Below are 11,479 nucleotides of genomic sequence, written 5' to 3'. Positions count from 1 at the left end.
GTGCTATAGCAACACGGTATGAACCAGAAGCTAATGCTAACGCGCTATAGCAACACAGTATGTATCGGAAGCTAGTGCTAATGCGCTATAGCAACACGGTATGTATCGGAAGCTAATGCTAACGCGCTATAGCAACACGGTATGAACCAGAAGCTAATGCTAACGCGCTATAGCAACACAGTATGTATCGGAAGCTAGTGCTAACGCGCTATAGCAACACGGTATGTATCGGAAGCTAATGCTAACGCGCTATAGCAACACGGTATGTATCAGAAGCTAATGCTAACGCGCTACAGCAACACGGTATGTATCGGAAGCTAGTGCTAATGCGCTAAATTCAATTAAAATTATATCTGCTCTTGAAAAACTACAACCATCGAGCACCAATTTAATTTCGACATTATTTCCATGTTCTTAACGCCCTTATATACTGAATTTATGTTTATATCTTTGTTTTATTTTGTTTCTGTATGTCTCTTGTTTCACATAAATTATTGAGGAAAAATGAGAAAACATGGAGAGGAAACCAAACTGCTGCATAAACAGTTTTCCTGCACTTCAAAATAAGAGCGTGTATATAAACGTCTAAATATTTGGAGAATTTTTAAACTTTCAAAACAAATATCGAACTTTATTCAACTGAATATTTACAAATTAATTACCGCTTCAGAATTTATATGGAAATAATAATTTAGGGAAGCTAAGTGTGCTAAACGTTTTCAAAGCTAGCAAAAGTGCTAAATTAAAAATTAGCTTCAGTATTAGCGCATTAGCGGACGCTCCCAACAGGTTCTGTTTATTTAGCTAAACTTATCAAGAATCATTCTGTGCATCATTAAAACCCCAAAATGAAAACAACTTTATCACAAATGATGATTTATTTAGACTAGCATTTATTTGGTAATTTTATTACATAAAATCCTGTTACACAACAAATGTTTAACATTTTAATGTTTAACATCTATTTTAAATTCCTGAGGATGGAAATGAGTTTGATTTATTTTCAGGGTTGCATGACAGACTGTGTCGTTTCACTGAACATCCAGACTCTGAATGATGAATATCTACATTTTCTCCCTGCATGAAGCATTTTGCTAATTAATAAGGAAACTGGAACCAGGCTGAAAATAATAAAACTCTTTCTGTGTCTTAAAGAGTTTTGGGAAACCAGAGGAGAGAAAAGAAGAGGGAAAATAAACTAGATTTGATCTTTATCTCCTCCTTTCTTTCAGACTTTGTTCTGTTTCTGAGGCATTCAAAAACAAAAAAACATTTATCTTTCAGCCTTTAGCATGTCGGTAATTCATTTTATGTATTTTTAATGTAAAAGGCCCAATAAGGCCTTTCATAGCAGCAGAAGAGCTCATTTTCTCCCCTGATAAGTGAATTTATTCCCTCCGCTGTGCAGACTCTGCAGTAACCAGCTGGGGGACAAAGGAACCGTGGCTCTGGCTGAAGCTCTGACTTTCAACCACACGCTGCTGTCGCTCCAGTCAGTGTCCTGACAGACAAAAATACCTTCTGCTAGTAGAAGCAGAGAAGCTGCATTAACAGCAGCTTTATTAACTTTTTCTCTTCCACAGACTTCAGAGTAACTCGATCAGCAACAAGGGAATGACGGGCCTGACCAAAGCGCTGAGGCTCAACCGGGGACTCGTCTCTCTGAAGTGAGAACTGGGTTTAATTTACAGCTGAAACCATTAATCACGATTAATCGATTGTTGTTACAATGGTTAACTAATTTACTAATCGGTTAATTGTTAACTACAGACTCAAATTAAGGCCGTTTGCTGAAAGAGCAAAACCCTCAGAGGAATAAATTAAACTAACACTACATTAAAAAAATCTACATTTTTCATTTGTGATAAAAATTAATCTTTGTAAAATATTTTCTACCCAGAACTCCTCAGGTGGTATTATCTGCTTCACCAGGTTCAAATTATGAGAAAAAGCAGCTTTTTCATCCAGTTATTGATGATTTAATCTGAACCAATCCCCAGATCAGATCTGGACTGTCGAACAGAAATTACTTTTCTGCACTAAACAGAAAAGCTGTTTTTGCATTTTAGGCAATAAAACATAAAAAATTTTCTACCTTAAAAGGGAATTTAATTGTTTGTATTTTTTATTTATTTTTAAAACTGTACAAAAGGAGCTTAAGGAGTTAAATGAAAAATGTTATCAAATTAATCAATTCATCAAATAATTGTCAGAAGAAGAGAGGATTTAATTATTTTTAATGTATTTATGTAAATTAATCTCAAGTAGTTTAATGAAAAATCAGCAGAATGTGACAATTTTCTATCCTATTTATAATCAGAATAATATGATTGTTCTGACGATTAGTTGATTAATCGTCAGAATAATGAACTACTACAATAATAATTTGTTGCAGATCTGGTTTATTTCTGATCATTTGGATGCTACAGTGACGCCAACATGAATCTTGTTTTTTCTTGCAGTTTGAGGGAGAACTCCATCGGGGTGGAGGGAGCCAGGAACATGGCTCACGCTCTGCAGGAGAACAACTCTCTGCAAAACCTCGAGTGAGTCCTTACATGGCTCCCAAACTGCAGGCAAACTTCACAGAAAATCCACCGCAGCTCTTTCAGTCATCCACTGCTTTTATCTAATTAAGGTCAAATATAGAAAAACATGAAAAAGACGCAAAAAGGGAAAAACCAATAAAAACACACAGATGAATCAGAAACACTGGATTTCTCTTTTTCATCTCGTCTGATTGGATCAGTCATGAATCTGTGTGTGTGTGTGTGTGTGTGTGTGTGTGTGTGTGTGTGTGTGTGTGTGTGTGCATCCCAGTCTCACAGCTAACCTGCTGCACGACGACGGGGTTCAAGCAATCGCTGGAGCAATCAGGTTTAACCAAGGACTCACGTCTCTGCAGTAAGTTCAGTTTGCAAAACAAGCAACACATAAATCTCATGTTTATTCAAACTTTTTACCCCCAGTCAAAGCTCGACCCACATCTGAAATAAAAAATGTCTCTAAAACGTCAGCGTACCAGGGCTTGGAAAAGTATTCACTCCAGTTGTTTCATTTTAATGCCCAAAGTGGAAGAAAATGATGCATTTTAAAATAAGATTGAACATTGTGGTGTGTATTTAAATTTAAATGTAAGTGACGTCCAATAAGCAGATGATTAGAGCCTCTCCACCAGCAGGGGGGCCCCAAGAGCACCAAGCTACCATGATTAAAAAATACACACGGATAAGATGCGCTCTATAAGTTTGCAGATTTCTACAGAAACCCTGACTTTCTCCTCATGTTTCTCCTTCTCAGCCTCCAGTGGAACTTCATAAAGTCGACGGCGACCAAAGCTCTGGCCCAGGCGCTGCTCTCCAACACCACCATCCAGCTCCTGGAGTGAGACCAGCTTACAGAAAAATATCCATGTTTACAAGTCATGCTTTCATTCTAATGCTTCAAAATAAATATTTGGTTAGAAGCTAATATTTAATTTGAAGCTATCTAGCTGAGCTCAGAGCTCTATATTTAGCAAATATGCAAATTCACTTAGCTTGCTAACTAAATGTTTATCTTCAATCTGTAGCTTACCAAATAAATATTTAGGTAGGTTATAATTAAGTAGTTGGCTGAGAACTATTTAAATGTTAATTTGTAACTTAAATATTTAGCTAGCTTAAAGCTAACAGAACATTGAGCTAGCTCAGATGCAACTAGGTTGAAACTGAATATTTAGCTTCTAACTATAGCTTACTAGCTAAATGTGTTGCTACTAATACTTATCCTGAAGCTAAATAGTTTGCTAACTTAGAGCTAACTGGACATTTAGCTAGCTTGGAGATAAATATTTCAGTTGACACTAAATGCTAACTATTCTCTAAACTTCCCAGCAGAAGCTCTGAGAAGACGCTCGTACCGACTTGAGTTTGAGAAGAATTGTTGCTTAGCGCGTCTTTCTGCTAATCGGGTTTTTAACTACAAACCCTCGTGTTTTCATTTTGGTTCCAGTTTACAAGAAAACACCATCGGGAACGAAGGAGTGATTCACCTTGCTGAAGCTCTGAAGGTCAACGCGTCTCTGCGAACCTTATGGTTGGTGTGACAGTTTGAGCTTTTTATTAGCGATGAAAAGCAGCGTCATGTCTGACAGATGCTTCCTGCTCCCTCAGTCTGCAGGGCGTGTCGGCGGGGACGAGCGGCGCCGTAGCGATGGCTGAAGCTCTGACCTCCAATCAGACGCTCCAAACACTGGAGTGAGTCTTTCTTTCATCTGTCGTTCTTTCGTTTCGACTCTTCAATCAGCAAAACAGTTTTTTTTTCTTTGATTTTTTGTCATCTTTATTTTTAAGTCTTCAGACGACATGCAGCAAAACTTGGATAAAATTTCCAAGTGGGAAGTGAAACTGTCTGGATTTAATTTTTATTTACATGTAGATTAAATCTGGATCATTAGCACTAAATTCTTCACACACTTTTTCTGTACTATTACATCATTTACTACCTGCTTTTAATTATTTTTATTCTCAAATTTCAGACGTTAAACCTCCAGGATGTAACTTTTATAAAAAATATTTTTTTTACATATTTATTCAAACTGTCTTGAGACCGATAATCTGGGAAAAAGATCCAACTCCTCCACTTCCTCTCTGAGTTTCTGTTGCTGTCTGAAAACGTCGACAAAAACACCAATCAGAGCTAGGAGGCGGGGCTTAGCGCTGTCAGTCACTGTCATGAACTTGCTGCTAAATGTGCCAATGGTGGAAAAACAACAAACCATAACAGGAAAACCATTTATCCTCCGTCATCAGTGGCTAAGTTAACTAGCCTTAGCATTCATGATATTTAGTGGAAGCTAATGCTAATGTGCTAACTTCAGAATACCCTCCAGGTGTCATGAGGAGGACATGCAGACACAATTTATATCCTTTTTTATGTATTTGTTGAGTTAATTTTCTGTGTTTTCTGCAGTCTGCGTGGGAATGCGGTGGGAATGGAAGGAGCCAAAGCTTTGGCCAACTCTCTGAAATCCAACAGGAGCCTTAAATCATTAAAGTAAGTCTGAACTGTTCAAATCTGAACCCGCTTTTTTAATTTATGCACTTTTATTTCATCTCTTAAACCATTTCCACGGTGGTGAATTAGAAATGTATAATTTTTCTTTCTTGCAAATATGAACATACTTCACTAGGAACCAATGGAGATTATTTAAATATCTGTCTCTGCATTCAATAAGTTCTTCTTAATATTAAATAACACCAAACATCTTTTCCAGAAACATCCCTCCACGATTTGACAATTGTTTTCTTGATTTTTTTTTTGGCAATCAAAATCACAGATTTTGTAGAAATATTCACAACAAATGTTTCTATATTTGGCAGTGAAATGAGAGGAAATCTTGCAAAAGTGAACTAAAGTAAACTTTGTTATCTTTCAGTCTGCAGGAAAACTCCTTGGGAATGGATGGAGCCATATTTATTGCTACGGCTCTAAAGGGGAACCACCAGCTGGCTTACATCAAGTGAGTTTTTCCTCCCATGTGATCGCAGCGATGCCGCACTATGGCCATTAAACTCAAACTCAGAAATGTTCATGTTTTTTCTGATTTCTGACATTAATCTAAAAAATGTTTGAGTGTTTCCTAAAATTATTAACTTTTAAAATTCAGACATTTCCTTGTTTTTCTAAAAAAAAGTAAATGTATGTGATGTTTTGACAGGAATGTTCTCCAGTTGTTCATTAATCAGAAACAATAAAGTTTTTTTTCCTCCAGTTTGCAGGGAAATGGAATCGGTGAATCTGGGGCAAAGGTCATATCCGACGCCATAAGAGCCAGCGCTCCCGGCTGCGTGGTGGATATCTAACCAAGAGCAGAAAACGAGATTTTATTTAGTCAAACTATCCATGTACAAACTTACCAATAACCTTTTAATCGTTATTGATCTCCATGTTTTCTCTTACTGACGCCTGATTCAGAAACCAATTAAACATCAACCTATAAAAGATGTTTTCATAAATTGGACGTTAATATTTTTATACATACTGTATGTTTTGTGTATTATAGATGTAAATTGCCACATTAAGCTAAAAATAGATATTTATGTATAACTGCTTCTTAAAATCTGAGGAAAAGAAATAAAATCTGTCAGAGAAAGCCAGAATGTTTACTGCATTTATTTCTGTCAAAGCGTGAAACAATCGTGTTATTAGAGAAACAGAGGAGCCACAGACTACAGGTGGTATTAGATGCACTTTTAATATTTGGGGTATTTTATTATTTTCTGAAAGCGTTTTCCACTTAGGTTCGCCTTGTTGTTCCATGTGGTTTTCTCACCACATTAGTCAACAACTGGATGTCTATGGGTGCGTTCACACTGCAGCCTGAAGTGACCCAATTCCAATTTTTTTACGTAATGCGACCTGTATCCGATCTTTTCATGGCAGTGTGAACAGCACAGGTCGGATTCTTTTCCGAATGTGACCCATATCCGATACGTATCCGATTCAAATGCGACCATGACGTCCAGGCCGCATTCATCCGAACTGAACGTCACTGATTCTCAACAAATCTCACTATTCTGCGTCCTGATAAGCGCAAGCGGGAATTAAAACAACAACCACGATGGAATATATGAGGATTAAGTTGTTAATATGCTGCTCCGGTTGGACAACAACTTCAAATGTGTAAGCTAAGCTCCACCGTTAGCCTCCATGTTTACTTCCGCAAACACTGAGCACTTCTTCTTTTTATGGCGGTTGGCAGAACACTGAGAACGCTGACGCTATGGCGCCCTCTACTGCGCATGCGGGACACTTTCAGGTCGTTTGCCCGTTCACACTGCAGAACGCATACAGGTTGCATTTACTGGCAGTGTGAACGGCCCCGGCAAAAAAAATCGGAATTGAGTCACTTCAGGCTGCAGTGTGAACGCACCCTATGGTTCCTTCTGGCGGAACAGACGAAGAAGAAGACGACAGGAAGTGATAGGAGAAGAAGAAGAAGCAGCAAGTTTTTAATGACTTATCGCGTAAACAAACTTATTCACGTGTGATTTTAATTTTATTTCTTGTTGAATGGAAACAATGCAACTGTGAAGTTGTATTTTTTCTTTATTAGTGGATTACTGACAAGGTTTTTCGCACATTTGAAATGGAAACGTAGCTAACGCTAATGGGTTAGCGCCACAACCCCGCATGTACAAACACGTTTGGGCAGTGAGTGAGTAGTTTTTTATTTTTACTTTAATGTTAATTTATTGAAGAAAATGTAATTTTTATTCAGTCGGAGGTGACTGGAAAAACGTTGCAGACATTTAATCAAGTGTTAGTTTCCAACCTGAGTGTATTTATGCTAGCAGCTTTATCCCTGTTAGCATCAGAGCCGGAAGCTGCAGGAACTTGACCAAGACTCTTAAACCTCTTATCAGCTCAGATGCATCCCTCAGGTAAGAAAACACGAGGCTGACTCTGAACAGCATTAATCCCTCTTGTGTGAAAAGTGGAAGTGATGTTAGCATTGATGTCCTTTTCCATGTTACTTAAGGAAAGTGTCCAGTGGTTTCACAGCCTGACTGTTCACTGAGCGATCGGGGGAAAAGGTTTCAGCTGCGGTTTTTCTTCTGGCTCTGATATACACGACAAAAACTCCGACCTTAACCATTATAGTTCCTTATTAAGGAATTCAAACTTCACATTTTGTATCCTCTTGCATAAATGTCTGCATTAGTTGGGATTTAATGTCATAAACACCATATTAAGCTGGTCTAAGTGTCAACTTGAGTTTAAATGATGTCTTAATGTTTATTTTATTGTTGTTTTTTTTTTTCAAATAAAAAAATGTGCATGTAAATGTATTTTGGTTTATCAAAGAATGTTGATGGATAGATGGAGGAACAGTCCAAATGTGTGCCTAAGGATCTCTGTAGTGTTGTGCATGCTAACTATCTGTGCTAACTCAGCACTAATTACAAACTGCTAACACTAGAGCGCTACATCAACATTATATTTTGAAACAATGTCAAATCTCTATACTAATATAGTATTTCAGAGAAGTTGGCTGCATCAACTTAGTATTTAGTGGAAGCTAATGCTAAAGCCTAATAACACGGTATTGAGTCAAAGCTAATGCTAATGTGTGATAACAAACTGGTACTTAGCTAATACTAAATCGCTAAGCTGCTTTCTCACATCCCCAGAGAGGATGTGAGAACGCTCTCAGAACAATTCATATATTTTTGCATGTATTTCTTACATGAGCACCTGTGTTTTGTTTTTGTTTTGTTTTGTTTTTTTATCTATTTTTTGCTTTTCTTCTTCAGGATCAGGGAAACTTGTCAGAGTTGGTGGAAATCCAGGTCAAACCTGACACTTCTAATGTAAACATTTCCCTGAACATTTTATTCAGTCATTTTAAAAATGAAAAAACTGTTTATTTAACACATAATTTAGTCGTATTTATAGTCCTATACTAGTTGCACCAAGCATACATATAAATGAAGGCATTTACTGTTTGATTGTTCTTTACTTTTACTGCTACGAATTCAGAGATTTTCCACAAGAGCAAAATATTGAAAATCCATTTTCTGCAAATGAAGGTGAGAATAAATCCATGTCAGCCTTTCTGCTCCCGCTTGTCCATTATTGATCCAGGGAATGTTTGGCGTCGAAGCTTCATGCCTAAACGAAAAGGAAATCAGGACTAAAGCAGAGGAGCATTGAATGTTAGTAGACAGTTTGTGCACAAACTACTTCAGGCTTGTTTACCTCTAAAGATTCAGGAGCTGAAAAATGTGGAAAAGCTTTAAAATCATAAACCCAGCCCTGGTTTTATTTTTTTTATTATTTATATATGAAATTGCCTGGCTACTGTGCTTCATAACTCGAGTGCAAGAATAAGGAAACTTGGAAAACAATAAAAAGGATGTGACTAAGGGAGGATAAATTATTGCACTTTAAGCTGTCAGAGCAGGAATTACTGTACAATTTTAGTCATTTATTATGATTAAATCTGATTCTGCAGCTGACCTGAAAGTCATGGATTGAACAAACAGCTTCCTGCGTTTCCTCCTTAGCTTAACCCAAGGCCTGTTAAGAAGACTAATGTTCTTAAAGGGCCGGTTACCAGAATACGTTAATAAAACTCATTAACAAACTGCTAAAATATTAATACATATCTGTCTCCATGTTCCATACGTTCTGCATAAGGTTAAATAAAACTTAACGTATTTTCCTGAGAAATCCCTCCACAATTTCATAATTATTTTTATAATATTTACCATAGAAATTACAAATTTTTTTTTGGTGTTAATTTAGAAATTTTTGCATTGAATTTTGCAATATTGGTGCTTATTTATGACGGTAAATTTGACTTTTTGTTATTCAATGAATTAATCACGGACTATAACTGAGTAAAGCTGAGTTATAGTAAAAATAAGAAATGGTGCCACCTGCTGGTTGGAGGTAGCATCATTTAACCCCAATGTTTTTGACCATTTTTACATACAATTTGCAATAAAGTCAGTAAAAACATTATTAAATAATATTTAAGAAAGCAGCTGTTATCCTGAAGGTTTTGTTTTGCTCTGGAGTCTAGAGGGCCACATGAGGAGCTACGGCGGGCCAGATTTGGCCCCCGCACCTTGAGTTAAGAACCTTACCATTACCCAGGGGTGTCAAACTCATTTTCATTTTAAAGTTAAATTAACATCTTTTCCAGGAATATCCCTGCAGGATTATTTTTTTAAATATTTGCCATCAAAATTGCTGAGTTTTTGGTGCTAATTTATAAATATTTACAGCCAATTTTGCAAAATTTGTGCTTAAATATGAAAATAAAAACTGCTTCGATTTTATTGAAAATTTAAAAAAGAAGTATTTCAGCATCGTGAGCACAGCTGTTATGTTGAAGGTTGTGGAGTCTAAAGGGCCACATAATCAGCCATGGCGGGCTGGATTTGGCCCCCGGGCCTCGAGTTAAGCCTCCCTGTGAGCTGTTTACCAACTGGATTATAAAATATGAATTATACTTTCAGAGGATTCAGAGAGAAAGAGTTTTCATAAATCTGACCAGGTTTTATTTTTATTCATTTTATCTGATTGGGTTGTGAATAAACAAATGTAGAGCAAATTATTTGAGATAAACAAAATTATATTCCCCATCTGAAAGGATGTTTTCATGTTTTTGTAAAAGAATAATATAGCAATTATAATTTCAATGTTTTTTTTCCTTAACATTATTTTTTCAGCCTAAATAAATGGATGATTTATTATTCTGCTCTAAAGAGGAACATTTTTCTCCTCTGAATTAATGAATCAGTTCCAATTTCCTTTCCTTCTTTGTGTGGAAATGAATGTACATTATCTTAACTGGAGCTGAATAAAGTGGCGTCTGGCTGGCGTTGCAGTTTCCTTCCAGGACAATGATGGTCATCATCTCCCCTTAACGCTCATTTACTAGAGAAACACTGAGCATGAACCAGGCCATCCAGTCTGTTTGGAGGCTCCAACCTCAATCAGCTCACAAGTTACACCAGGATCTTTGGTGGAAATTATAGCTGGGATGATTTAAACTTTAGCAAAACGGATAAAACCAGATTTTTTTTTCTGGTTCTGTGACAATAAATCAGATCAAATTTTGTCTGATTTAGGTTAATTTAGATGCTAAAAGTCAGAATAATATTATATTTTTCATACTTAAAAGAAATAGAGAAGTGTGGATAAGTCTGTCTTATTTTTGGGAGAAGTTTCCATATATTAGAGAATAAACACCATGGAAATGTAGAAAATGTAGAAAATAAATTATGGCTGGGCTTGAATATGAGCTGTTTTAGGTGATATCTACAATCAAAATGAGTAATATAAAACCACAACAAGCTTGAACGCAGCATAGCTAAGCCTTATGGTTATATATGCACCAGTCATGTTTTATATTGTTTGCTGTTTAATTATTAACTTTGTGTTTTATTTTACAAATCCAGTTTAAACAGCAGTCTAACGATTCTGTCTCATTTTGAATGTTTAACAGCTCTGGTATAACCGTTCATTACAAATGGATTTCTTTTAGTAATTTCCCTTTTATTTGCCAGCCTGCCGTCTCCAACACATTTAGAATAAAATGTGTTGTTTACATCCACCAGCGAAGACAGAATCTGCTTCGCTGGTGGATGTAAGCCAAGCAGATTCATCCACCAAAATTTGTCACTTTCCTCTTAATTAGCAACATAACATTTCAAAATAGATGTTTTTTCTTTTACTTCCATGCTATTTCTGAATATAATTAGATGAAAAAGAAAAACATACATTTATACAAGAGCTGGACAATATTGCTGAAAAACAACATGAAATAATATCAACAATTATTGATTGTTTTTTTTTTTTTTTAAATTTCTGAAATATTGTCGGACTGATGATGTGACTTTTCCTGTTTTATTCAGTTTTCTGTCCTCGTTTTTTTTTTTTTTTTTTTTATGATTAATAAACATAAAATAAAGAAAAAAAA

At 36.2% G+C, this 11,479-nt stretch overlaps 1 protein-coding gene and 2 long non-coding RNA genes across 5 annotated transcripts in view; 2 read left to right on the top strand and 1 right to left on the bottom strand.

Annotated features, from left to right (window-relative positions):
- The window catches only part of nlrc3 (NLR family, CARD domain containing 3), a 22,368-nt gene extending 16,228 nt beyond the window's left edge, over positions 1–6,140 (top strand). For all 3 annotated transcript variants that reach the window (XM_015032618.1, XM_015032617.1, XM_015032619.1), the window contains 10 exons: positions 1,409–1,492; positions 1,584–1,667; positions 2,463–2,546; positions 2,821–2,904; positions 3,301–3,384; positions 3,994–4,077; positions 4,155–4,238; positions 4,954–5,037; positions 5,420–5,503; positions 5,756–6,140. In XM_015032618.1, the coding sequence (XP_014888104.1) occupies positions 1,409–1,492; positions 1,584–1,667; positions 2,463–2,546; positions 2,821–2,904; positions 3,301–3,384; positions 3,994–4,077; positions 4,155–4,238; positions 4,954–5,037; positions 5,420–5,503; positions 5,756–5,846 (847 nt within the window). In that variant the 3' untranslated portion in view covers positions 5,847–6,140. The remainder of the gene's footprint in view (positions 1–1,408; positions 1,493–1,583; positions 1,668–2,462; positions 2,547–2,820; positions 2,905–3,300; positions 3,385–3,993; positions 4,078–4,154; positions 4,239–4,953; positions 5,038–5,419; positions 5,504–5,755) is intronic.
- Positions 4,518–11,479, bottom strand: part of LOC106947548 (uncharacterized) — a 17,396-nt gene continuing 10,434 nt past the window's right edge. Inside the window, exons 2-3 of the long non-coding RNA XR_001425010.1 lie at positions 6,358–6,363; positions 4,518–4,528 (exon numbers count right to left, since the gene is read on the bottom strand). This is a non-coding gene — a long non-coding RNA (uncharacterized LOC106947548). The remainder of the gene's footprint in view (positions 4,529–6,357; positions 6,364–11,479) is intronic.
- On the top strand, positions 6,988–7,827 carry LOC106947549 (uncharacterized). The gene is made up of 3 exons (XR_001425011.1): positions 6,988–7,201; positions 7,356–7,427; positions 7,526–7,827. It is a non-coding gene; the product is annotated as an uncharacterized LOC106947549 (long non-coding RNA).

Source organism: Poecilia latipinna, unplaced genomic scaffold (assembly GCF_001443285.1).
Source record: "Poecilia latipinna isolate Pla-1442-1.1 unplaced genomic scaffold, P_latipinna-1.0 Scaffold247, whole genome shotgun sequence".
In the NCBI taxonomy this organism is placed as follows: domain Eukaryota; kingdom Metazoa; phylum Chordata; class Actinopteri; order Cyprinodontiformes; family Poeciliidae; genus Poecilia; species Poecilia latipinna.
Note: the sequence above shows the minus strand (reverse complement) of the source record. Positions and strands in the feature narration are given on the sequence as shown.